The sequence below is a fragment of the Canis lupus genome, chromosome 3, assembly GCF_048164855.1.
Source record: "Canis lupus baileyi chromosome 3, mCanLup2.hap1, whole genome shotgun sequence".
Taxonomy (NCBI): domain Eukaryota; kingdom Metazoa; phylum Chordata; class Mammalia; order Carnivora; family Canidae; genus Canis; species Canis lupus.
The window spans coordinates 8,657,169-8,684,101 of NC_132840.1; the positions used below are offsets into that span (position 1 = coordinate 8,657,169).

Sequence of the window (26,933 nt, forward strand, 5' to 3'; positions counted from 1 at the left end):
AACATGGTTCAGCAAAGCTTGTTCAACATTTTGCTACCTCATACATGCTGTGCTGGAATTAAATAGCTACTTAACATTTGAGAGAAGCAAGACTTTAATGAAGAATGCTACAAGTTATGGACAATAATTAGTTCTCATATTTTAAAAAAAGATTACAGAAAACACCTTACTGAAATTTTTTGTTTTGTTTTGTGTATGTGTGTGTGTGTGTGTTTTGTGCCAAAAAGACAAGTCTTTAAGGATGTCTGAGAGAGACAGCAAGCACAACACAGTACAAAAGGAGAAGGGAATGTTGAGTTTTAGAGCAAGACACTAACATGGCACAATTAGGGAATCAGGCGGAAGCAACCCTTTCACAAAGAATGGAATTAAGCATTTATATTCAGTCAGGATTTTTTTAAGCTTTAAAAGTTCGGCATAAGGAAAGGAACTGGGCAGAGGAGGTAGGGGAAAGGGCTAAGCTTATCTACAATCACTGTTTTACAAAAAAACACACTGGTTCAACCACAGGAGAGGTGGAGGTTAAACCTGCCTACGTAGCCCAGCAAATATTAAGAGCAAATGCCAAGGCTGTCAGGTGTAGATATTGATGTTACAACTGGCTAAACAGTTTTTAAAAGAGACTCTGATTCCACCAGGACTGGTCTCTCATCAGCCTGGATTCATGACAGATGAAGTTCCTTTGCATTTGCATCAGAAGGCTGAAGCTTTATCTGGAACAAGTTCACTCCAAATAATGCTCATGTTGCTGGTTTTAATAGGTCAGAATTGTAAGTGGCTCCTAACAGACTCCACCATTTCCTAGGAGAAGGTTCTACTGATTACCAGGGATTTAAATTCAAGCAAACCACTAAAGAAGGGAAATACTAATGATATTCTGGCACTGTACAAGCTATGTGCCTGTCATCTCTGCCAAGGACATGGGGTGGACTTGGCTTTGTTTCTCAGCTCCATGATCTTCAACAGCGATGAAGTAGAACTGGGACCTCCCCCATGTTGGAGGAGGATGCCCAAAATTCTCAGCCCAGCCCAGCTTCTGAAAGAAACAACAGACTATCAAGGGCTATTATTAGGAACCATGCTCCTGTGAATTCTGTGGAAATGAAAGCCTGTTTCAGTTCATGCCGAGTTTTTTCATGGTCCGCCAGCGATCCTTAATCATCACAGCTGTTCGGTTAACAAATGGGTAATTTTTGGAAATGGCAGCCCAGTTTCCTTCCCCGTATTTCTGCACTCCAGCCTTGACCCACTCGCTTTCTTCTACAGTCCACTTCTGCAAAAGAAGACCAAAATATTCATCATAACCTGTCTCTCCAACTTATTCATATTTTCATACAGTGAAGAGGTAAGCTCAAGAATCCTAGGACAATTAATCTGAACCCAAAAGAAGGGTGTATATTTTTAAAACAAGACAGAGATAAGTTAACATTGTAGATTTAGACATTTAATAATTTTCAATGTCCTGCCTTTCATCCTCAACTAATAATCACTTCGCATTCAAAACTTCAAATGTATGCTGTTCACGGTCAGGAAAATGTTGTCAGATTTCTGTCCTAGAATTTTCTTCCAGAAAATAACTACTACTTTAACTTAGTTTGGATTATGTGAAAATTGCAAAAGACCTTTTTACAGGTGCATGGGTAACCTATGCTACGAGATGTGCATACTTATTTTATCTCTGTTCTACCCACATAACCAGAAAAGGTCAGAAAAAGTAATTTTAAATTACCTGCTTTTTTGTTATACTGGTTGTGCTCTCTTCATCTGGTGCTGCTGGAAAACATTAAAAGTAGACTCATTTCAGAGTTAACCTTTCTCTGCACAAATCACAAGAAAGAGACATCAAATGATCCTAAAGGGAAAACTTGACTGAAATTTCCAAACATTGAGAGAAGAAAAGATATCATTAAAGGGTAATTTGTTTTTGTCCTTGTTGGCAAGATATCAATCATTTCAGCTAATGACAATCTGAACCAAAGCAAATGTTTAATAAATAGACATTCAATAAATATTGGTTAGTGATGGATTTCAGGCTCTTTAATAAAACCTACATGATTTTCTAAAATTACTGAGGGACTGTGGCTTTTAAAACCCTACAAGTTTCTGGAACATTAATGTGATAGTAACATGCATCTATAATTCAGCTAGTGTCAAGGACCAAGGAGAATGTCCTAGCTTACCCCTGAACTTGAAACAGTTCATCCTCTTCCAACCATGTCATCTACAGGTGCTTCTTAAAGAATGCAGGGTTTAGGGGCACCAACCCCCACCGTGTAGTCAAAAATCCATGCTGAGTGCCCAAAAACTTAATAGCCTACTGTTCACCAGAAACACTACCAATAACATATAGTCAACACATATTTTGCATGTTAAATGTATTATATACTATATTATAATAAAGTGAGCTAGAGAAAAAGTTAAGAAAATCACAAAAAAGTAAATTCTAAGAATATATTTAGTATTTACCGTATTTATTTTTTAAAAACGCATGTAAATGGACCTGTGTAGTTCAAATCTGTATTGTTGAGGGTTAACTGTATTATATACTCCTATGTGCATAATTTTTTGCTTTATAATCCCTTGCTAACTACTGCTTTGAAATAATTGTACTGTTTTATACCAGAATTTTCAAATCTCTGACCATTTTATGTAAGTAAAATGTGGTTCAATTCCTTAAACAAAAGAAGAGGATAGTAATTGTTGCTCCCTCCTCAGAGACCATAGATCTGTTCAAGTTCCAACCTCTCACTATATGGTAAGACATGAGGCCTCAAAAAAATGCACCAACATTTTTTTAAGGGCCAGAGGAAGGTATACTAGTATAAAAGACATGCAACCGGAAGTCAACGAGAGCTGTTAAAAAGCTGCAAGAAAAGGCCAAGTTGCATAAACATAAAACTTGGTCGAGTGTCTGCTTCAGCAGATGCTACTGTCCTAGCAGTGCTTCCTAAACAATGAAGGTGGCTTAGGAAGAGGGACACTTACAGGAGATTACTCACTTTTAAATTATGAAGTATTTCATACGATAGTGGAAGCAGATTTTAAAGCTGACAAATTTGGACTGCACTGTATGTGGATGTTTTCTAGCACTTTTTTTATCCTATTGATTTTTTAAATAGTCTTTGCCATTTTATTGTTTTTTCTGTTACTTCCCCAATTTCCTGAGTGATCCTGATCTTGCCAACTACGTTTGTGCCAATGAAGGTACTTTTTATGGAAAACCCTTTCGGACTGGCAGAGGTTTAAAGTTGTTGCTGTGTCGGGCAGCCTGGGTGGCTCAGTGGTTTAGCGCCGCCTTCAGCCCAGGGCCTGATCCTGGGGACCCGGGATTGAGTCCTATGTTGGGCTCCCTGCATGGAGCCTGCTTCTCCCTCTGCCTGTCTCTGCCTCTCTCTCTCTCTCTAAGAATAAATAAATAAAATCTTAAAAAAAAAAGTTGTTGCTGTGTCACCAGAGTCTTCAGAATCTCCAAGATTATGTTTTAGCACTTAGATATTTCCATTAGAATGCAAAGTATGTGGTGGGAGAGATTCTACTGCAAATGCTATGAACTTTAGTATTAATTATGGAAAAAGTAAAGTTTCTTATTTTAGAAAAAATTATATATTGAAACTGGTAAGAGATTTTTTACTTAAACAAGAAGTGCAGGGAATGACCACATCTACCTTTTCTAACTAAAGACTTTAGGAAGAACATCAGTTACAATACAGGATTTATTAAAACAAAACCATGGTTTTTCTTTCTTTTTTTTTTTTTTTAGGAATTCTCTTTAAGTATAAAGTGCTGCTTTGACAGTCTCCATTGTTTAATAGGAAAGGGTGTAAAACTGAGTCCTCATGAATCACAATAAGGAACTTAGTGAACTTTTACTAGATCGGAGACAAGCAGTTTCTGGAACATTAATGTGATAATAACACACATCTGTTAATTCAGCTAGTGTCAAGGACCAAGGAGAATGTCTTAGCTTACCCCGAACTTGAAACAGTTCATCCTCTTCCACCCACGTCTCTTTTTCTTCAGCCCCATTAGAGCTGTTCCACTTGCCTTTGGGTACTCTGAGGGGAGATCAACAAGAGGACAAGATGTAAAACAAATTCATTGGGGTCATCCCATATTCTGTCCTTGGCTCTCTCACGGCCTGTACTCCTCCCTGTTCTGCTGTGACCACAGTTGAGATTCACTTACACACCACTCCCAAATCCTGACCTGGCCAGACATCTCCAGGTTATCGTCCTACAGGCTGCAGGCTCATCCCTCAAACTGAGCAGTGAATACATCACTATCCCCCTCAAAATCTGTTCATTTTCCTGTTTTTGTTTATTTGGTTTTGACTCTAATTTTGAAGGTCTCAGTATTCTTCTAACCTGGGATGAGAAAACTGCACCTAGCCCTTCAAAGACATGCCCAGTCCTATCTCTGGACTGCACTCTCATCCTTCGCCATTCCTCTTGTCCAAGCAGTACCTGGCACCAGTATTACACTAGTTTCTTGACTGGAGTCTCTGTCCCTAGCCACTTCCCAAACCACCTGAATATCAGTCTAAAATACCTCATCCCCTCTCTGTTCCATGATCACTTCTCACTGCCTCAACTGAAGCCTGTATGGGTCAATCAAGATTATCCAGTCTGGCTCCAGTCAGTTTCTTGCTACCAAAGCCTTCTCTGTCCAACTGTGCCCCAAAAACCACATTGGCACAAACAGCAGAGCCACGCCTTCTGTTCCTCTTTTCCTTCTGTAAGCTCTGTAGTTTCCTCACTACAGTTCCTTCTGCTTGGGATTCCCTTTCCTCTCAAGTAAAATTCTACCCATTTTTTTGAGGCCTAATTCTTAATGAAGCCTGCCCTAAGTCCTGGCCCCCAACACACACACAAAAAGCCCCCACTCCTCTGCCTTTGTGGGCGTGCTTCCACTTTATTAAACAGCCATTTTATAACATACCCCCTAATCATAAGCACCTTGCAGGCAAGGGCTGTATCTTTATCTCTCTACCCCAAACAACTAGCACAGGAACACATATCCTAACAGGAGTTGGAGAAATATGTGCTAAAGTAAGAACAGGATTATCAAAAAAGCTGCAAATAAATTATATCATTGAAGATCAGAGTAGTAAGCAAGTAAGAATCCTTCCTGTGAACATGAAATGTTAAGCACTTCAGTGTGACCAAAAGAAGTCCCAAAACTAAAAAGGAAACCCAAACCTGAATTATTGAATAAATTAAAACTGCAGTCAGTCTTCTCTGATCACCTTTAACTGTGTCTGATTAATATTACAACTGCCCTGGGAACAGAACACCACACAGACCTCACCTCAGAACTGTAACATCTGTTACAAAACAACATGGAAAGTATCTGAATTAAATTTTAAAGAATTTGTATAGATCAAATGACCTGTGAAACTTAACTAAGAGTAGACAAACCTCAGTCTCCTTCCCCTACTATACACAGAAATTTATTTTTAAATTTCTGGCTGGCTAGGTGTTTTTCAAATGAGTAATGAAAGCTTACTTACAAAGTATAGACTTGAAAAAAATTCCTTGAGTTCCACGAGTTTTCTGTGAAATTACTTAACATGGCTGAGACACATGGCGAACCATCTAGTTTCCTTTATGTTTAAATTGGATCATATCCCCCAAAATGTTATTTCTGAGAACAATTTACTTGAGACAAGTGGAAACATTACATGAGGTTTTTCCTTTTCAGGATACTAACTAGTTATGTTAACTACTATTTATAAATTAGGATTATAGTTTAAGTTTTCTACCTGCTTATCCCCATGCTGGGTTAACACTGATTTTAACTCTGGGTCTGTCAGCATATCTGCTCATTCTTCCTGCAGACGATCTGCACGGATCACTCTGAAAACCTCCTGTTCCTCCTTTGAACTCAGCATTTATTTTGAGCAAATGTCTGATACGACCTAACTTCTGCTGTGGAAGAGACGGAGATCTGGGTCCTCATCTCACTGCTGGTTCTGCGGTCCTGGGGAAGTCAGGTCACTTCCTGGTCCTTACGGCCTTTTGGTAAAGTTAGAAACTGATGAGCAATGAATGGGCTAGAGGAGGGCTGTCTGGTCTCAGTGGGTCGGTAAGCTACAGCCTGTGGCTGCTGGTTTTTGTACAATCTTTGAACTAAGAATGGTTTTTACATTTTCAAAGGGTTTTAAAACACACACACACACACACACACACACACACACACACAAAATAAGCAACAGAGACACAAGTTGTCCAGAAAACCTAAAATGTTAACCCTTTGCTGGCCTTTTATAGATTGGATATGACCCTTTAAGTTGCAAGAGCCAAAGATTATTTTGTTAGTAAATATCTAATAAGCACTTGTCCTGTGCCAAGTGCCACAGACATATACAAAAACTTAGCTGTTGTGACTCTGCCCTCCTAGTGATATACCCTAGTCCTGCTTTTGATTCCACCAGCCCAGCTTCCCCTAGGTCCTGACTACCTAACTGGTAGCAGTCTCCAGCCACTGCTCTTGTCTCCTTTGCCTCCGTGCTTTTTCAAAAGCCATCGATGGTAACTCATCAGGCCCTCAGATTAGCTGTATTAGAATTATTTTGGAGCACGGTTAGAAAAGCAGATTACAGACCCATCCCCTAGCCCTTCTAAATCAGTACTCAGGGACCTGGAATTATGTATTTTATTAAACATTCCACAGGTAACTGTGATACCAAGCCCAGCTTAAGAACCTCTGCCTGATATAGGAACTCAAGACCTGGCCCATCTACCCATCCAGACATTTCTCCCTCTTCATCCTCTCTGTGCATTACACTCTCCTGCCATACAGGGTACATGACATTTTCTGGAGCACACTAGGCTTTCCTATGACTTTATATAAGAGGTTCCTGTGGCCTAGGCCCCCGCCCCCCAATATGCTTGATGACCTCCTACTCATCCTTCAAGGTCAGCTCAACATTTGCTCCACTGGAAGACTTACTCCACCCACAACTTTGCTGAGCAGGCTCAATTCTTCTTCCCTGGAGCTCCCAGGGTAAATGCAATTCCTTTACAGCCAGGCTTTTCCTGTAAAGGGCCAGATAGTATCTTCAGATTTGCAGGCCTTACTGGCTATGTTCCAATTACTCAACTCAGTGTAGCATCAAAAGTAGCCACAGACAATACATACATGATGTTTGTGGCTGAGTTCCAATAAAACTTTATTTACAAAAACAGGTACCAGGTGGATTTGGCCCAGAGGCTGTGGTTTGCCAACCTCTGCTTTAGAGTACCCATCATACTTCATGCCCTTGACACACAAGAGAGGTGGATAGGTCTAAACCTTCATGAATCCCTCCATTTATAAAACCACCATAACCATGCACTCTCTCTAGTTTCCTCATCTGTTCGTGGGAATAATATCGGCACTTTATAGGACTGTTGCAAGGAATAAAGGAGATCGTCTATCAAATGAGCATAAAATGTGTTGAGCTCCATTTGCTTGCCCGGCCAATGACTCACTCACTTCAGATGCAGGTAGTGGTATAAACAGTGCAGATTTGTGCCTGAGCATTATTATCATTTAGATGTCACAGCTTCTCTGGGCACCTAGCACATGCATGTCAGAGCATAGGTCACCAAATAACTACAAAAGAGCAGTGGTAGAAATGGCAATGGCCTTGGGAGACCAATGAGGTGACCAGCAGGGTGACCACGGGAGATTCATGGAGGCAGAATTTTAAGAGGCACCTTGGTGTATGTGGTGTATAGGCTACGGACTTTTGAGTCAAGACCAAACAGGATTAAAAATCCCAAAGCCCGGTGGCTCAGTCGGTTGAGTGAGTCTCAGGATCTTGAATTCAGGCCCCACATTCAGGTTCCACCCAGTGTGGAGCCTACTTTAAAAAAAAAAAAAAAGTCCCAAAGCCCAACTTTGCCACTTTTAAGCTTTGTGACTTTAGGCAAGTCAATAACTTCTCTAAACCTTCCTCATCTATAAAAATGGGGTTAATATACCAGTCACAGAATGAGGATTCTAGTGATTCAGTAAAATAATATGTGAAAAGTGCTTGGCCCATAGAAAGTACTTAATCAATATCAGCATCTCTTCCCTTTGAAGGATGGATGGGATTCTCACAAGCAATGATGGAGGAATGATAGTCCAACTGTGGGGAATAAGAGGAAGCAAGAAGAGTACAGTAGTAGAAACAGAGTGGGTTCCAGAGAACAAGCAAACCAGTTTGCTTGGAGGAAGGATCCATAAGAGGGCACAAAGGGTAGCAAAGCTTGAAAGCCAGGTTAGGAGTCATGATGGGGAGCAAAATAAAAGCAGTTTAACTGCTGCCCCACAGAACCTAGCAGAATGTGAGAGATTAGTAGATATTTACTGAATTTGCCAAGTCTTAATTGCTCAAAGAAGGTGCAAAACTATAAATATTCATAAATCTTTTTTTAAGGATCAAAGTCTAAAGTGGCCCAATTCAAACAAATTGCTTTTAACAGAGAAGACTGATATTTAGTAGTCAGGGCACTCAGAAGTTTGCTAAAAATGAAAGCAGCGATGAGTAGGAGGCTCTGAAACCCTTCCATCCTCACTCACGCCTAGTGCAATGCCTGGAAGCCCACAGTTGGGGCTTCAGAATTGGCAGGAATGGCTATGTCGTCACTCCCCACTCCCAAGTCACATTCTAGAAGTCTAAGAAAGCCTTGGTGGTGAATAACTGAGCTGAAAGTTACTTCATTCACGGAAGCAATACCAAGCCCAACCAGGACCACCAACCAGCCCCAAAACTGCTACAAAGGTCTTCATACTTGGGATTCTTCTCCCCAGGGAGGGGTTGGTTGAGAACGGTGGGCTTGGATGGTGATGCTGGGACGACCTCCTGGGAGGAGTCAAGACTTGCACTTGGCTCAGTACTCTGGCTGTCCTCCTCCAAAACCAATCTGCTTATTGTCATGCGCTTGTTCTTGGGCTGCAGTTCAGAGCCACCCTCACCCTCAGCAGGGGCTGAACTTTCATTTTCATCTTTTCTTGGTCTCTTGTTTTTGAGGGCTGGTGATGGCATGGACACTTGATTAGGAAGTACCAGATCTTTCTGGTCCAGTTTTGAGAAGGCTGCCTCAGAATCTTGTGCACTGGACAGAGTCTTGAAAGCTGCTTTCAAGGTCATAATTCCAATGGTGGTTGGAGTACTCCGTAACTGCCTACACACAAAGCAAATATACAAAGATCAGTCTCACCATTATAGATGCTCATCCAAATACCACTTCTCCAAAGTGTAAAGCTTCAAAGGAGACAGAGGACTCTTCAAGTGGAGGACTCTTCATTTTAAAAAATAAAAGGGGGGGATCCCTGGGTGGCTCAGCGGTTTAGCGCCTGCCTTTGGCCCAGGGCGTGATCCTGGAGTCCCGGGATCGAGTCCCGCGTTGGGCTCCTGGCATGGAGCCTGCTTCTCCCTCCTCCTGTGTCTCTGCCTCTCTCTCTCTCTCTCTCTCTCTCTCTCTCTCTACTTCTATCATAAATAAATAAATAAATCTTAAAAAATAAATAAATAAAAGAGGGACACCTGGGTGGCTCAGTCAGTGGAGCATCTGACTTTACCTTGGGTCACGATCTCAGGGTTCTGGGATCGAGCCCCACGTCTGCCCCTCTCCCTGCTCATGCTCCCCTCTCTCTCAAATAAATATATAAGATCTTAAAAAGAAAAAAACTTTAAAAAAATTGCTCAGAACAACTTTATAAAGCTTCCCTTTATAAGCATAAATAGAGGCTTTAAAAATGATATATAAGTTGAACTCTGGAGTTTAAACTCCAAGTGAGAGAACCTTTTTTTTTTTTTTTTTAATTTTTTTAAATTTTTATTTATTTATGATAGTTACAGAGAGAGAGAGAGAGGCAGTGACACAGGCAGAGGGAGAAGCGGGCTCCATGCACCAGGAGCCCGATGTGGGATTCGATCCCGGGTCTCCAGGATCGCGCCCTGGGCCAAAGGCAGGCGCCAAACCGCTGCGCCACCCAGGGATCCCCAAGTGAGAGAACCTTAAAGGACTCGGGGCCAATGACACTTTCCCTCCAAGAGACTTTGTTAGCGGGTGGGCTAAACTCCTTGTGTCCGCATGAACTAAAGCAATCTTTTCCACTAAGTAAGAACTCTGTGTAGTGCCTAATAGCTACGAGTCTGTCTGAGCAACTGACAATCCAGCAATCTCACCTTGCTGTCTAGTCCAACACTCATGTGAGAGAAGGAAAAGACTGGTTCCCATTCTGCTTCCTTTCTCCTATAATACACTTAGGAGACTTTTGAGAATTCTCCAAGTTAGAAGTGTGCCACACAGTCTTGAAACAGTGAGAAACTGCCTTTTCATAAAAAGTAAGTTAATCTATCATTTGGAATAATTAGTATAGTTTAAACAAAAACTATTAGGAGAGGGCAAACTGGCAGCCTACAAGCCAAACTCAGCTGGCAGAAAGGTCTTGTTGCCTAACCTATGTTTTGTTTTCAATTGGACTAATTGCCAACATTCAAAAACTGAGAAAGCTTAAAAAAAAAAAAAAAAAACACAGATGTCTCACACAAAAGTTTGAACCAAAGTTTGGGCATCCTTGGACATTCCCACATAGCAATAATCACATGAGGCTGAAAAGCATGCCCTCTCTGGTTCACGTTCACATGCTCTGAATTGTATTATTCTATACTCATGCCTGTACATTTCCTACTGGGCCCCCAATGGCATCTAAACTTGTGATCCCTGCTTTAACAACTTGTCTTGGGAGTTTGATTCACAAGTCTAAACACTGCATTAAGAGATCACGTATACCCACAAAGAAGTACTGCACAGATATGGGCAAGACAAGGATAGGAGAACAGAGAAGCAAAGAACCTTTGAGGAATAGACAGTCAGGAACTTCTATCAGGGATATGACATCCTGTCATCAAGATTCTCATTTTCCTGGGGCATGCTCTGTAACTCCCAAAGTACCTGGACAAGTAACCCAGTAACATTTCAGTACCAGGAGGAACCAACACATTCTGCTCTAAGGAGACCGCTTCCAACAGAGCTACCCTTGTGTTTCACCAAAGATCGCAAAAGGGCACCCCTCTCACCTTACAGGTTCTTTGAGTGGCTTTTGCACAGGCTCTGGTGCTGGCTGTTTATCTTCCTTCACTGTACTTGAGGCAGCAGTCTCGGATTTCAAAGCCTTTCTGGCCATCTGGGAAAAGAAGGATGTCATCAGGAAGAGGAAGCCACAGAATTTCATTCTCTTCTTTCACCAAGAACATACATACTCAACATGCAAACATGTTCACTTACAAATCCAATCTAAGCATGAAGTAGAGGAGGACAGAGAAAGGAAGAGAACTCACAAGAATGATCTCAAATGTCTTGCTTTTTCTCTCCTCAAAACATGGCTCAGTTTTTTATACTAAAGGAGAATTCAAGCAGTGCTAACCATCTTGACACTGCAAGAATTCTTTAATCTTTTGACAACAAATAAGTACATGATTGTACTTTGTACTTCCTTTTCTATTCTTCCGATCACATTCCTAATCTAGTTTCTGAATGCCAAATATACCTCTGGGGTCATGAGTAAAGTCAGACTTTTTTTTCAAACTGAGGATAACAAATGTTTCTATTATGTCTCAGTTTGTGTCTGAAATTTTTTGTAACTGTATTTCCATAACCACCTTTTGCCTATTAACTCTGAAAATCCTTACTAATACCACATAAAGCTCTGAGTGGGCCAATCTTGCTTTAACTCCAACTGCTCATCTGTCTCCCTCTGACTGAAATGTTATACATCTCTAATCAGTCCAGTATCATTCTGTTTCAGGTATGTGTATCTGGGGATGCCTGGATGGCTTAGAGGTTGGGCGTCTGCCTTTGGCTCAGGTCCTGATCCCGGAATCCGGGATCAAGTTCCACATCAGGCTCCTTGCATGGAGCCTGCTTCTCCCTCTGCCTATGTCTCTGCCTCTGTCTCTGTGTCTCTCATGAATAAATAAATAAAATATAAAAAAAAAAAGATATGTGTATCTGTAACAAGTGATGTCTTTAGAACTGAGAATTCTCTCCCCCCACAGAAAGAGTAGCAGGTTATTTTCCACTTATCTGAAATACAAAAGAAAGGATGGGGGCAGCCCCGGTGGCGCAGCGGTTTAGCGCCACCTGCAGCCCAGGGTGTGATCCTGGAGACCCTGGATCGAGTCCCACGTCAGGCTCTCTGCACGGAGCCTGCTTCTCCCTCTGCCTGTGTCTCTGCCTCTCTCTCTCTCTCTTTGTGTCTCTATGAATAAATAAATAAAATCTTAAAAAAAAGAAAAGAAAGGATGGTAGGCCAGGCTCAAGTATCCTGATACTTGCTCCATCCTGATATTTGCTTCCTGAATATCCCAAACTATCTGCTTTGCAGATAATTTGACATCTGACAAATGACTGCTAAGGTCATTGACACTATCCTAATCTGGGCCTGGCAGATCTGCTGTTATGAGCGAAGATATTTTTTTCTTTTTTTTTTTTTAGGATTTTATTTTTAAGTCATCTCTACACCTAATGTGGAGCTCGAACTCCCAACCCCAAGATCAAGAGTTGCATGCTCCACCGACTGAGCCAGTCAGCCATTCTCTAAATGTTGATGAATAAAAATAAAAACACAAACAACAAACCTCATTCAATTTTCCAATACCACAGCCCAACCTCTAGAAGACCAGGTTCTAATTCTTCCATATGCTGTCCTGAGCCTCAGTACTGCCATTCTTTGTTTATCACTTTGATCCAATTAAAGAATATCTTCATTTGGCTTCTTGTGCCTTATTATACTTCTAGTCACATTTTTTTCCTCCAGTTATTCCTTTTTCCTGTTAACAACCCCATCATACCCTGTCTGCCAAACTATTCTTCCTCCCAAACTGACCTCAAATTTCAGCTCCTTTGGGAATCACCATTAATTATAAGTGTTCCCTTATTTTAGCCATACAGATTAAGCACATGTAGGAGGTATAAATGGGAAGGGGAACCAGGTATGTTCCATTTGCCTCTGTCAGGATCTCTGCTTCCGTATATTTAAGGCATTTAATTAAGAAACATAGTACATATAATTCAAAGTCTTTTAGCTCTTTCCACTTCTAAAATGAGCTGTCCTCTTCTAATTGCCTGCACATCCTCAAGGCCACATCATGGTTATGGGAAGAGAAGGCCAAGGCCCACCGTGAGGAGGTAGGGCTCTGCATCATCCAGGTGACTCTCCAGGAAACGCAGCATCTTCTGTTGGAAGGTCTCGTAGGAAAAGTTCTGGATAACAGGGTGGGCCAAGTTCTTCTCACGGATAATGTTCAGGAGATCATTTCTCAGCTTCTATACAATGGACCGATATTTGCAACATAAGAAAGGAGAACTCCAGTAAAAATTCAATGATGGGGAGTTGAGACACTATCAGAACTTTCATAATCTATTAAAGGCAATCACTGGTACATATATAGGAAGGGGAGCCTAACAAAGAACAGGTCAATAATTATGGATTAGCTGCAGTGGGTACTACATAGCTGTTAAAAAAAGATGAGAACTTAGGATCTAAAGTACCCTTCGACGTTTACATAAAAATGTTTAAACTTAAGAAAAAAAGGATGAAGAATCTCCTTATGTGGTAATATAGAAAAATCTTTAAGATATGTTAAGAAAGCAATTTAAGAAATGTTCAAATTACTGTGTAGAATATGCTCACATGTGCATATGGAAGAGCTGGAAGAATGGATATACGTGTGTCTCTATACACACACACACACACACACATACACACACACATTTGTTTGCTTGCATATGCACAGAGCATCTCTAAAGGATAAAAGAAAAAAAACACTGGTCGTCTATGAAGAGAGGAATGAGGGCTGAGTTTAGAGATGAGCTAAGCTCTTTTGTTGTACCTTCTGAATTTTATTTCGTACATATTATTACCTTTTCAAAAAACTAAAATTTACATTTATAAAGGAAAAAAAAAAAAGAGCAGGGCACTAACAGAGCTTTTGACACCAGAAAATAGAGGAATTAAGCCCTCACCAAGGCATATTCTCAAGTCTGCAGGATCAGCATTTACATAAATACGGTTAGAAGTGTTCCAGAACTTGATAGTCTAATACTTGGTGCTGATCACTTAAATAATGTTCTGTCACAAACCTGACAGAAATGGGCAAGAAAATAATTTACACCAATTTATATAATGAAAAACAAATTTTGGAAAGCCAATCTCACAGTAAGCAATCCCAGATATAAAAGACAACATGCTAAAGGTGCCGATTATTTAGATAACATTCCTGACAAAGAACCATTTCCCTGTCCCCCCACAACAAACAATGAGATGGATTTATATCATGGGAGTAAAAATGCATCAAATTTACCTGAGTTGTGGGGTCCTTGGACATATGTTTTTTCAAAATTTTTGAAGCCTTTTCAAATTCTTTGTTTTTGATACAAATAATGACAGCCTACAAAAGGGGGGAAAAAAAACTTTTTTTTTTAAAACTGTTGTAATAATGACAGGTATAATCAGAGTATCAGATACTAAAATAAACTACTAAAAAGTAAAAGTGAGTCTTATATACCCAAGAACTTTTTCACATTCTGTCAAATTCCTGTACTTAAAAACTAACAATCACTGCTCAGGCATCATGAACAACAGTAAGCACTCTTCTTTCATTGAGTAGAGTAGTAGATTTTCAACATTACGCTGGATTTTTAAAAAAATAGCTGATCAAACAAAATCTGATCCTCCGGATTACAGACCATTTACCCAATTTGAATAGGGCCTCCTAAGGAAAGGCAAAATGGACAGGAGTCATCCCAGGTCCTCAGAACAACTGAATCTGTTCTTTTTGGATGCAAAAGCTTTGATATAATGGTGGGACAGAGCGGGGAGGATACACTGGGGGAGGGGGAGAAGCCATCTGCTGACCACTGAGTTCTGTGAGTTCCATTCAGGAAAGGCCTGAGGCCATTTCTGTAGGACAACCAACACAGTCTCTCACTATCCTAAACCCCAGCTGGCAACTCCAATTCAAGTGTGCAGAGAATTACTGAGGTAAACAAATACAGGGCATCCATAGGTAGCACACCAGGGCAAAATTCCAGTTAGGATGAATAAGTCTTCCTAAGCCACTGAGAAAAAGAGTCCTTTAGTAAAGAAACACTTCAAGAAAAAAAAATAGAGAGAGAGACAAAATAACAGGGATCAATAATTTTAAGGGATATTTTAAAAATATAGTTGTCATTTTTTAAAAAATTAGAAAAGCCAGGGAAAACTTTGGAGCACTTGGAGTTATCTAACAGGATAAAATGGCTACCCTAAATCCCATCTCAAAGAGAGGTAAAAGAAACATCATACACATAAAAGGGAAGGAAAACTGGTCTATAGCTATTTTCAGTCTTCATTTGAGGGAAGAACTGAAGAAATAGAGACCAAGAGAAGGAGGATAGCAAAGGGATTCAGTATTAATCTCTGGTGACTTTGTCTTCAACATGCAAAAGAAACTGGTGTCAAATGCTCTTCAATAGCAGGCACAACCGTAAATTCTTGCTGCCCAGGGAAGGTACAAAATAGGTCTTTTCATTTTAGTCAGACGACCACATTCACTTTTACATCATTTTCAGCAGAATAACTGTACAGACTATACTTACTTTCTTGAAGAATTCAAAGGTTTTACTTTAAAATCATTTAGGTCCTATTATGTTTTTAAATTTTATTAAACATGTATAGAGTAAAATGGGCTTTTTGGGGGAGGTGTAGTGTTAATACATGTACTGACTCCAGCACATGTAACCAGCACAATGAGGACACAAACACCATAGATCCAAAAACCTCCCTTGTGTTACCCTTCTGTAGTCACCTCTCCCCCATCCCCAACCCTTGGCAACCAATGATCTTTGCACTGTGCCATCTCTTCAACAATGTCATATAAATGGAATCCTACAGCATGCGGCACTTATTTTTTAGAGGATGTAACCCTGAGATGCTTCTTTCCCTCTGTATAAATGCCTTTGAGATCCATCTATGTTGTTGCCTTATCTGCAGTTCTTTCTTATGGCTGAGCAGTATGCCATTATATGAACGTATAGTAGTCCTCCCCCCTTTCCTATACATACCCACCTATGATAAAGTTTAATTTATAAATTAGGCACAGTAGATTAACAACAAACTAGAACTAATGTTAACATACTGTAATAAAAGTTATATGAATGTATTTAACTGTTCTGTATTCACTCACTCTTCTTGTGATGTGAGATGGTAAGATATCTGTGATGAGGTGAAGTGAGGCGAACAGCATAGTAGGCTCTACTGACCTACTAGTAGTAGGTCTAGTACTAGCCTAGTAGCCCTAGGCTACTACTGACCTGTCTACTGACAGTATGCCAGGAGGATCATCTGCTTCCCGACCACAGTTGACTGTGGGTAACTGAAACCAGAGTAAAACTATGGGTGGGTGGGGTGCTACTGTACTACTTTTACCCATTCACCTGCTGAAGGACATTTGGGCTGTCTGCAATTTTTGATTAGGAAGAGATGTTTAATTGTTCACGTACAGGTTTGGGGGTAAACAGAATATTTCTCTAAGGTAAAGACCCACAAGTGGGATTGCTGGGTCATATGGAAAATGTCTATTTAACTTTATATAGGAAATGGCTAAACTGTTTTCCTGAGTGGCTATACCATTTTGCACTCCCACTGGCAATGTATGAGTTCCAGTTGCTCCACATCATTAGCACTCATTAGTGTATTTTTAAAAGTTTAGCCACTCTAATAGTAGGTCCTAGTATTCATTGTGATTTTATTTTTTTATTTTTTAAAAAATTTTATTTATTGATTTTTTTAAAAGATTTTATTTATTCATGAGAGAGAGAGAGAGAGAGAGAGAGAGGCAGAGACACAGGCAGAGGGGGAAGCAGGCTCCATGCAGGGAGCCCGATACAGGACTCGATCCCGGGACTCCAGGATCACGCCCTGGGCCAAAGGCAGGCGCTGAACCGCTGAGCCACCCAGGGATCCCCTCATTGTGATCTTATTTATTTATTTATTTATTTATTTATTTATTTATTTATTTATTTTTTATTTATTTATTTATGATAGTCACAGAGAGAAAGAGAGAGGGAGAGACATAGGCAGAGGGAGAAGCAGGCTCTATGCACCGAGAGCCCGATGTGGGATTCGATCCTGGGTCTCCAGGATCGCGCCCCGGGCCAAAGGCAGGCGCTTAACCGCTGCGCCACCCAGGGATCCCTCATTGTGATTTTTTTTTTTTTTTTTTTTTTTTATTTATGACAGATACAGAGAGAGAGAGAGGCAGAGACACAGGCAGAGGGAGAAGCAGGCTCCATGCACCGGGAGCCCGACGTGGGATTCGATCCCGGGTCTCCAGGATCACGCCCTGGGCCAAAGGCAGGCGCCAAACCGCTGTGCCACCCAGGGATCCCCCTCATTGTGATTTTAATAGGTATTTCTTAATAGACTAAATTATGTTGAACATCTTGTCATGTGTTTATGTGCCATTTGTATATTCTCATTGGTGGGGCTTTTGCCCATTTTTAAAATAGCACTGTTTTTGTTTTTTTTTTTTTTGAGTTCTTTATGTATTTTGGACACAAGTCCTTTGTCAGATATGTGCAAATATTTCCTCCTAGTCTATACCTTGTCTTTATTCTCTTAACAGTGTCTTTCTGAACAAAAGTTTTAAATTTTGAGTAAGTCCAATTTACCCATATTTCCATGTAACAAAATTTCCTCTTATGGATGTTTTTAGTGTCATAACTAAGAACTTTTTGCCTAAGTCCAGGACATAAAGTTTTTCTTTCACCTTCTTCTCTAAGTTTTACAGCTTTACATTTCATATTTAGATTAATAATCCACTTTAAGTTTTGTGAGTTTTTGTGAGGTCAAGGTTCATTTTTTGTGTATGGACATCCAATTGTTTCCATACCATTTATTGAAGACTATTCTTTTTCTATTGAATACCTTTTCCATTGCATTGCATTCACATTTTTGTCAAAAATTAATGTCCAAATTTGTGTAGGCCTATTTCTATACTCTTGTCTTCTGTTTCATTAATCTTTTTTTTTTTTTAATTTTTATTTATTTATGATAGTCACACACATAGAGAGAGAGAGAGAGAGAGGCAGAGACACAGGCAGAGGGAGAAGCAGGCCCCATGCACCGGGAGCCCGACGTGGGACTCAATCCCAGGTCTCCAGGATCGCGCCCTGGGCCAAAGGCAGGCGCCAAACCACTGCGCCACCCAGGGATCCCATGTTTCATTAATCTTTATATATGGTCATGAGTATCTTTTTTTTTTTATAAAGATTTATTTATTTATTTATGATAGACATAGAGAGAGGCAGGCAGAGACACAGGAGGAGGGAGAAGCAGGCTCCATACTGGGAGCGTGATGTGGGACTCGATCCTGGGACTCCAGAATCGCGCCCTGGGCCAAAGGCAGGCGCTAAACCGCTGAGCCACCCAGGGATCCCCTGGTCATGAGTATCTTTAGAGTAATTCTTAAAATTGGGTAGGGAGCCCTTCAACTTTGTTCTTGTTTTACAAAATTGTTTGGGTTATTTTTATTCCTTTGTTTCACCATTTGTATTTTATTTTATTTTATTTATTTAAAAAGATTTTATTTATTCATGACAGACACACAGAGAGGCAGAGGCACAGGCAGAGGGAGAAGCAGGCTCCATGCAGGGAGCCTGACGTGGGACTCAATGCCGGGTCCCCAGGATCACGCCCTGGGCTGAAGGTGGTGCTAAACTGCTGAGCCACCCAGGCTGCCCAACCATATGTATTTTAGAATCAGTCTATGTCTTCAGAAAAATCCTGTTGATTGGAGAAGGAAAATCATTATATGGTTTCACTCATACGGGGAATGTAAGAAATAGTGAAAGGGATTATAGGGGAAAGGAGGGAAAATGAGTGGGAAAAATTAGAGAGGGTGACAAAACACGAGAGACTCCTAACTCTGGGAAACGAACAAGGGGTAGTGGAAGGGGAGGCAGGTGGGGGTATGGGGTACCTGGGTGACAGGCACTGAGGAGGGTACTTGATGGGATGAGCACTGGGTGTCATACTATATGCTGGCAAAACTTCAATAAAAAATTTTTTTGAAAAGAAAAGAAATCCTGTTGAGATTGTGATTGGAATTATATTAAATCTACAGATCAGAAGGAGAGAACTGACCTTTTAACTATATTGTCTTCTAGTCCACAAACATGGTGCGCCTTTCCTTTTATTAGGTCTTACTTTCTTTCATCAGCATTTTGTTTTTCCACATACAGACACTGCACATGTTTTGCTAAACTTATACTTAAGTATTTTTTTCTTCTTTTTTGAAGCTATTGTAAGTGGCACTATTTTGGTAATTTCATTTCAAGTCATTCACTGCTACTATATATTGGAAATATCAATAACTTTGTGTGTTGACTTTGTATTCTCCAATCTTACTAAAATTACTTATAGATTTTTTAGTACACTGTATGGGATTTTCCATATAGACAGTCATATCATCTACAAATAGGGACATTTTTTTCCCCTTCCTTTCTAGCCTCTTGCCTTTTCTTCTTCTTGATTTCCTATACTGGCCAAGTCTTCTAGTATGACATGGAATGGAAGTGGTGAGAATGGACCTCCTTGCCTTGTTTTGGATCTTCAGTACAAAACATTCTATCCTCCACTATCAAGTATGTTAGCTGTAGGTTTTCTGTAGATGTCTTTTATCAGATTGAGAAAGTTCTATTCATAATTTGCTGAGTGTTTATCATGAACTAATGTAGAATTCTGTTAAATGCCTTTCCCGCATTAATTGATGGATAATACATTTTATTCTTCTTTAAACTAATAGAGGGAAGGATTCTTTTTCAAATTTCAAACCAGCCTTGCATTCCTGGGGTTTAGTTTCCCCACTGTGCCTCATACTGCATATGCATCCAGGACTAAGTGGCACGATTTACAGTAAAAACAAAAATAAAACTTTTGCTCTAAGTTCTGGGAGGGTCACAGCTCCATTGCTAAAGAGAATGGGTTCTCTTTTTTTTTTTTTTTTTTTTTTTAGATTTTATTTATTTATTTGACAGAGAGAGAGAGAGAGAGAATACTAGCAGGGGGATCAGTAGAGGGAAATGGAGAAACAGGCTTCTAGCTGAGCAGGGAGCCTGATGGAGGGCTCAATCCCAGGACCCTGGGATCATGACTTAAGCTGAAGGCAGACACTTAGCTGAATGAGCCCCCCAGGCCCCCTGGATTCTCTTTAGTTCTAGTGCCATTGGGCCATTGTTGCTACAACTGGAGTATTGCCTGGTGCCAGGAGAGGAAAGAAGGAAGGAAAGAAATCCTGGGATTTCTCCCACCTCCCTCTTAGATCCCTTTCTTGCTCCTCAGGCCAGAGAAAGCCTTTCTTGGAGTTCTTTCTGTTCCCACCTGGAGTGCATTTCTAGGTTTCGGAGGAACCTTCAAGTCCAGGCTGGATGACACCAAAGAAGAAAAAAATGGTATATTAATCATCACCAGTTTGGTGGATCTTCAAATTCTGGTCTTCTTCCCTATCTGCTTACTACCATTTACATTTATGAATCCTCACACAGCTGCTCCACACGTTCTGTCTAGGATTTATATTTGATTAAGAAGGACAGAAGAGAGTACGTTCACTCTGTCTTTTCCAGAATTAGAACCAGGTCCTACTATATTTCATTTGTGAAATAAGGAAATGTGAATGCTTTCAAATTCTAAATTAAAAGTCTGCCTCCAACATTTGTGCTGAGCTTATCTTTTAAAACTATTTTTAATTTCCTGGAAAGCTTTTTTTTTTTTCCCAAGAGATGAACTATTGCTTTTTTTTTTTTCTTTTTTTCTTTTTTTTTTTTTCTTTATTTATGATAGTCACACAGAGAGAGAGAGAGGCAGAGACATAGGCAGAGGGAAAAGCAGGCTCCATGCACAGGGAGCCCGACGTGGGATTCAATCCCGGGTCTCCAGGATCGTGCCCTGGGCCAAAGGCAGGCACTAAACCGGTGCGCCACCCAGAAATCTCTTTTTTTTTTTCATTTGAGAGTTTTAAGAAAGAAGTATAATTTCTTCTCTTATACATCTGTTAAGATTCTTAAGGTGTAAGCAATAGCAGTGGTCTCTGGCTAAATTAAACAAAAAGGAAATTCCAAGCATTGATTTTCAATAGAGGTGAAATAGGTCTGTTGGGGGGGGGGAACAGCAGAAAGCACATAGAAAACCAAAACTCACAGAAGGAAAGGCTAAAGAAGCAAACTCAGAAAGACATCAGGCTGTTATGGGAAGCAGAAATGCTAAAAAAAACTCTGACAAAGCTTTTTATTTTAAGAATTAAGGTACTTAGAGACTGTTTTATGTACCCAGGCCCCCTAAATAGGATAAAGTCCCAAAAGAAAAGAGGTGCTGTTACCAAAGGTGCAGGAGAGAATGATGAACAGCAATAAGTAACAAATAAATGCCTTTCTGATAATATGCCACACATGTTACTGTTCTCTAAGGAACCTGAGGAATTTTTCAGTTATAAAGAGAAAACCAATTTAGCCTCAATATCATCAACAGCTTACAGAGTAAGTTCTCAAAAGTTTTTAGTCTCAGGATTCCTTCATACTTCTAAATGTTAATGAGGACCCCAAATAACTTTTGTTTATGTGCATTATATCACCATATTAGAAATTTAAAACTGAGGGTAGCCCAAGCGGCTCAGCGGTTTAGCACCGCCTTCAGCCCAGGGTGTGATCCTGGAGACCTGGGATTGAGTCCCCCGCAGGGAGCCTGCTTCTCCCTCTGCTTATGTCTCTGCCTCTCTCTCTTTGTCTCTCATGAATAAATAAAATCTTAAAAAAAAAAATTAAAACAGAAAACTTTAAAATATTTATTAATTCATTAAAAAATAACAAACTCATTGAAGGTTAATGTAAAAAACATTTTTATGAAAAATTACTATATTTTCTAAGACAAAAGTTTAATGAGAAGGCTGGTCTTATTTTACGTTTTTGCAAATCTCCTTAATATTTGGCCTAATAGAACAAAGTTGGATTCTCATATCTGCTTCCCCATTCATATTGATGTGATGTGTTATGGTTAAAGTATATTAAAAAATCCAGCCTCACACAGATATGAAGTTGGAAAAAGGAAGAGTATTTTGATAAACCTTTCAGAAAATTGTGGATGTTCCTTTGACTCTACACCGAACTTGGGCAAGGAAACTTTCCATCATCAGTTACATTAAAATCTTTTAGTCTAGGGATGCCTGGGTGGCTCAGGGGTTAAGCATCTGCCTTTGGCTCAGGGTGTGATCCTGGAGTCCTGGGATCAAGTCCCACATCAGGCTCCCTGAATGGAGCCTGCTTCTCTCTCTGCCTGTGTCTCTGCCTGTGTCTCTTGAGTCTCTCATGAATAAATAAATAAAATCTTAAAAAAAAAAAAACTTGCATTGTAAACGGATCTTTTACCCATGAATGATTTTGTAATATAGTGCATTGGCCATTTAGAAAATATTTATTTACTGAGTTACGCAGATCTTCCAAATATTGGCACATTCATTAAAAAATATTTTTTAAATCACAATTGTTAATAACCACCATCAATCTTATCAAAAAATTCTAAGTATTGGGAAGCTGTCAAGCACAATTCAAGTTTGCCAGAATTTGAATTTTCACTTGAAAGCTTGAGTTTTATCATTGGCAACAAATACTACCAATTGTTTTATTTGAAGTGACAAGTTCCCATTGCTCTTCTGCAAGAAAATGACTGCCAAATGCCCATGCCTAAATAACAAGATTTGTCAGTTCAAGTAAAAAAAAGGTGTTCCATTAAAAAAGCAACTAGGAAAAAAAAAAAAAAAAAAAGCAACTAGATCAGCATGCAACTCAAACCATCAAACAAGTGACTTCCTGAAGACAACCATCATGTTTGTTATGTGGCAGAAATGCTTCAGGCAAACCTCCTACTTTCTCTCACAATACTGAAAAGATGTTTGCTCAAAGGTCTAGATTTAATAAAATTAATTTTACTGCTTTATCAAAGACATTCTTAATTGAAACTGGCTTTTATTAATTTTTTAACTGCAAGTCTGTGGCAATGAAGACTACAATGACTAGCAAGAACACGTTTCCACTTCCTTGGTCATGTTAAGGCACCAACAATTCTACCCATCGTTACTTTTGCACCATTAGTTCCAAGTCAATGCACTGAAAATCAACTAATGTTTTGGCACTGTTATGAAAATAGTTTTGATTCCTGAAGGAGTCCCAAAGACTTGCAGAAATCCCTACACCATAAGATCAAAAGTTCTAACTTAACAACTTACTTGATAAACTTTAACAAAAGCTTAACAGACTTTTAAATGAACTGTTGTAACACACTGTACAAAGCTTAAAATATCTCATGGTATTTTCCCAGAGATGACCATTAACAGTTTCTATGACTCTAAATGAAAAAAAAAAAAAAATTGGAAGAAACAAGTAATACAGTATCATTTAATAACTAAGAGTTTAAGGTAATTGTAGCCAGCCTCTAGATGGTCCCCAAAGATCCCCACCCCACTACATAGTCACATTCCATGCACTAATCCATAGTTGGTCTGGTCTGTGTGACCAACAGCATGTGGCAGGAGTAATGACACTTCTGAAATTAGGTTATAAAAGACTGGAGCTTCTGTCTTGGGCTTTTGGTCTTCTGGATCATTTACTCTAGGGGAAGCAAGCTATCATGTTGTAAGCACCTCTGTGGAGAGGCAAGGAGCTGAAGACTCCAACCAACAGCCTGCAAGGAAGTATGTCCTGCTAACAACTACATGAGTGAGCATGGGAACAGATCCTTCAGCCCTAGTTGAGTCTTGAGATGATTGCAACCCTAGCAGACAACTTGACTACATTCTCATGAGAGACCTCCAGCCAGAATCACTCAGCTGAAACACTATCAGATTCCTGACAAATAAGAGATGGTATATACTGGTTTAAGCCGCTAGATTTGGGGGTACTTTGGTACCCAGCAGTAACAGTAATAGAGTAAGTATATAACAAGAAATCTGGTACGTGTTGTAAAATGGAAAAGCAGAAGGGGGTCAACATAAGAGAACAGTTGACGATTTTAAGAGAATTTAGAGAATTCAGACTTTGCTAACAAATTTTTCATAAGGAAAGGACCCCAAATGAGATCTATAAACTTAATAATAAAATAACAAATATACAGATGAAATCCCACAAAGACTCTTCCAGAAAAGGGGACAGAGACAAATCTATTGCTCTTGTGTTCTGAAGGAGTTGCACTTCTGAATCAGCTACCTACTTAACAGGAATTACATGAATTACTTTGAAATGGTACCACTTCTTCCCTGCCCAATTTTTTTCAAGATTTTATTTTTATGTAATCTCTAAACCCAACGAGGGGCTCAAACTCACAACACAGAGATCAAGACTCACATGCTCTACCAACTGAGCCAGCCAAGCGCCCCATGATACCATTTCTCCCCACTCAAAAGATCCTTAGCTATTCTGAAAGTAGGTACAGATTTCTCCTCCTTTGCTAGTATGTCTTTCCTGGCATTTTCCCTCCAACACAAACCTGACCTACCTATACTAAAAATCTATTCTTGGAATTATTCCTCTTTGGAATTTGGATTATCTGAGCATTCTTTCCAAGACCAAAAGTAGTTCCTGCCCAAGGTCCTTAACTGAATTAATATCTGCACCTCACACATACTGGCTGTTTTTCTTCTAACAGGGTACCCAAGTACCCAGCACATAGCTAAGGGAAAAAAAAGTCTTCCTTGCTAAGCAAAGTTTCATCTTCCCAACACCACGTCAGATCCCATCTTTTTAGGAGGTGCTCTTTTCTTACCAGTTTCCTTACTTTCCACCACCAAGGCAAGGCTGAGCTGCTCATCTTCAGTCCCCAACTCTACATCTGCTTCCACACCCTTGGTTATTGAAGAAGAAAAAGCTTTTTCTGACTGGTTCCCACTGCCAGTCATGTTTTAAATAAAAATAAGTTCTTCTATGTGAAGCTACGTGAGCTACACACAGTCCAAATTCCTAGACGCTCCAGTAGCTTTTTCCTTGTCAAGAACACTGGCTGTTCCAGCCTTCTACCATTACTGTCTTTCTAACTGGCTGATTATTCAAAGGGAATGTTCCTCCTCGAAGTCTACCCCACATTTCCCAAGACCCCAAGCATCCTCTTTGGCTTACTATAAACAAGGATGACCAAAACCTAGGCCACTTGCTTCTAGCCCTTTAACAATGCCCTTGAATAGTGTAATAACCTCCAAAATATCAGTCTTCAGTGCCAACCCATTTCCTGTGTATTGTGGCCTCTCTTGCCAAGGCCACAAGGAAGACAACCAAAATCACAAAAGCAGGGTACCTGCCATTAACACTTTCCAAGCCTGGCCTGGGAAGGGGTCAGTTGAAGAGATTTAACATCTGTGTGTGTGTCTATGTTTGAGTGTGCTCACTTGCTCTTGCCATCCCCACACAGAAAAGATAAGTACCGTATCCTCAAAGACATCTGATTTTTGTCAAAAGAAAAAAGAAGTAAAAATAGAGCCTTACAGCCTCCTTGACCAGTTTTCTACTGGATTCGACCACTGCCTCTGTCAGTGTAAATTCCGTTTTAATCATCTCCAGCACATTGATAGCTGATTCCAGCGGTGTGAGCTCAGCCTCCATATCAAAAGAACAGTCTAGGACAAAGAGCACAGTTTTCACTGTAAGCTATTTTATAAGGAGCAGAAACGTCATGTCCAAAAATACGTGTTTATCCGAAAAGACACCTGTAAATATAGTAAGATTTGCATTTAATTTGCTAACATGCTGGCTACAAACTTATAAAGACGTTAAGAGTTCAAATTCAAACTAATGAATTTGCAGTGACTATTGTTTAGTAATTTCCAAAACAGGTAAAAAAAAAAAATTTTTTTTTTTACACATGCATTTGCATCTCAAATTTCAGGATACGCACATCCTTCTCAGATACAAACGATCAGAAACTGGAGACCATTTTTGCTAAACAGGTTTTAAGTTCAATTTAAAAACAAAACAAAACCAAAAAAACAACTTCTACTGTGGGGGAAAATTTGGCCTTAACATAACTCACTAGATCGCAGCAAAGTTGGGGCAAGCAAGAAACAGGTGGGAGGAAATAAAACATAGAAAAGCAGCTACGAGAACCTTAACTGGAGAAAACTAGACTGAGAAAAAGACCACTGTGATGGGAACATAACTAGTGCACCGTAACCCCGCATCCGTCAGTTCTGGCCGTAAGTTGGAAAACAACAATGTAACCCTAAAAAAAGCCAGAGAAGAACAGAAAAAATCGCCGTACCTAAATTCTCTCCTTCTTCGATGCGCGACAGACACTGCATAACCCGCAGCAGCCGGGACACGGTGTGCTCCTTCCCCAAGGGCCTGACGAGCAAAGCTGGGGAGAAGACAGCGTTGGCTCGGCGACCCCAGCGCCGACCCCGAGCCCCACAGCGCCCCTTCCCCGGCCAGCCTCCGTCCCCAGGTCCGGCCCTCACCCTGCATGATGTCCCGGATCTGCCTGAAGTCCCCGTACCGGCTACCCCGAAAGGCCCGCAGCGCCTCGTGGAAGTAGAACTTGAGCACCCAGCGGTTGACCGCCTCCTCCAGCCGCGCCTCCCCCGCGCCCCGCTCCGTGGCGCCCCCCAGCCCCGGCTCCTGGCGCCCCCGCCGAGCCCGCCCGCCGCTGCGGGACGCCCGCCGGCCTGCCGCCCGCCCGCTGCCGTCGCTGCTCCCGCCTCCTCCCGCCATCGCGTCCGATCGCCGCGCGCCCTCCCCGCCTTCCCGGCCGGGCCGCTTCTTCGACTGTGACGCCTCCGGGTCACGTACGACGCCCGGGCCGGAAACGGGGCTTGCCGTCCCGGTTCCCGCGGCCATTACACGGACGGTGCTCCTCGCCGCCCGCGGGCTTCTGGGAGGGAAAAG

General features: G+C 40.7%; 2 protein-coding genes across 8 annotated transcripts in view; one reads left to right on the plus strand and one right to left on the minus strand.

Moving 5' to 3' along the window:
• NIP7 (nucleolar pre-rRNA processing protein NIP7) overlaps window positions 1-17,463 on the plus strand; it is a 28,410-nt gene extending 10,947 nt beyond the window's left edge. The window contains exon 5 of one of the 2 annotated variants that reach the window (XM_072816663.1): window positions 17,260-17,463. In XM_072816663.1, coding sequence (XP_072672764.1) covers window positions 17,260-17,439 — 180 coding nt within the window. In that variant the 3' untranslated portion in view covers window positions 17,440-17,463. Of the gene's footprint in view, window positions 1-5,836; window positions 9,142-17,259 lie in introns of those variants that run through there. The other variant, XM_072816681.1, reaches the window with a different exon arrangement.
• Window positions 77-26,933, minus strand: TERF2 (telomeric repeat binding factor 2). Of its 6 annotated transcripts, none has more exons than XR_012026429.1 (11): window positions 26,507-26,933; window positions 26,311-26,406; window positions 25,539-25,669; window positions 14,342-14,428; window positions 13,158-13,304; window positions 11,057-11,163; window positions 8,763-9,155; window positions 6,952-7,037; window positions 5,762-6,014; window positions 3,970-4,055; window positions 1,730-1,773 (listed from the first exon to the last, which is right to left on the minus strand). XR_012026429.1 is itself a non-coding variant. In XM_072816582.1 (10 exons), the coding sequence occupies exons 1-10, from the start codon at window positions 26,883-26,885 to the stop codon at window positions 1,115-1,117; spliced, it is 1,626 nt and encodes a 541-aa protein (XP_072672683.1). In that variant the 5' UTR covers window positions 26,886-26,932; the 3' UTR covers window positions 77-1,114. The 6 variants fall into 6 exon arrangements, 3 of the variants coding, with proteins under 3 accessions (XP_072672683.1, XP_072672673.1, XP_072672685.1); XR_012026436.1 differs by having other exon boundaries at window positions 1,749-1,770; XM_072816582.1 differs by lacking the exons at window positions 5,762-6,014; window positions 6,952-7,037 and adding an exon at window positions 77-1,273 and having other exon boundaries at window positions 1,730-1,770; window positions 26,507-26,932.

What these genes read in the sequence shown, in the direction of transcription:
- TERF2 (XM_072816572.1), bottom strand. Translation starts at nt 26,885, where the DNA reads ATGGCCGCGGGAACCGGGACGGCAAGCCCCGTTTCCGGCCCGGGCGTC. An exon ending in TGAACTGTTTCAAGTTCGGG is followed by an intron (nt 1,774 to 3,969) that starts GTAAGCTAAGAC and finishes AATGTTTTCCAG; the next exon opens with CAGCACCAGATGAAGAGAGC. An exon ending in CCAGTATAACAAAAAAGCAG is followed by an intron (nt 1,274 to 1,729) that starts GTAATTTAAAAT and finishes CTTCTTTTGCAG; the next exon opens with AAGTGGACTGTAGAAGAAAG.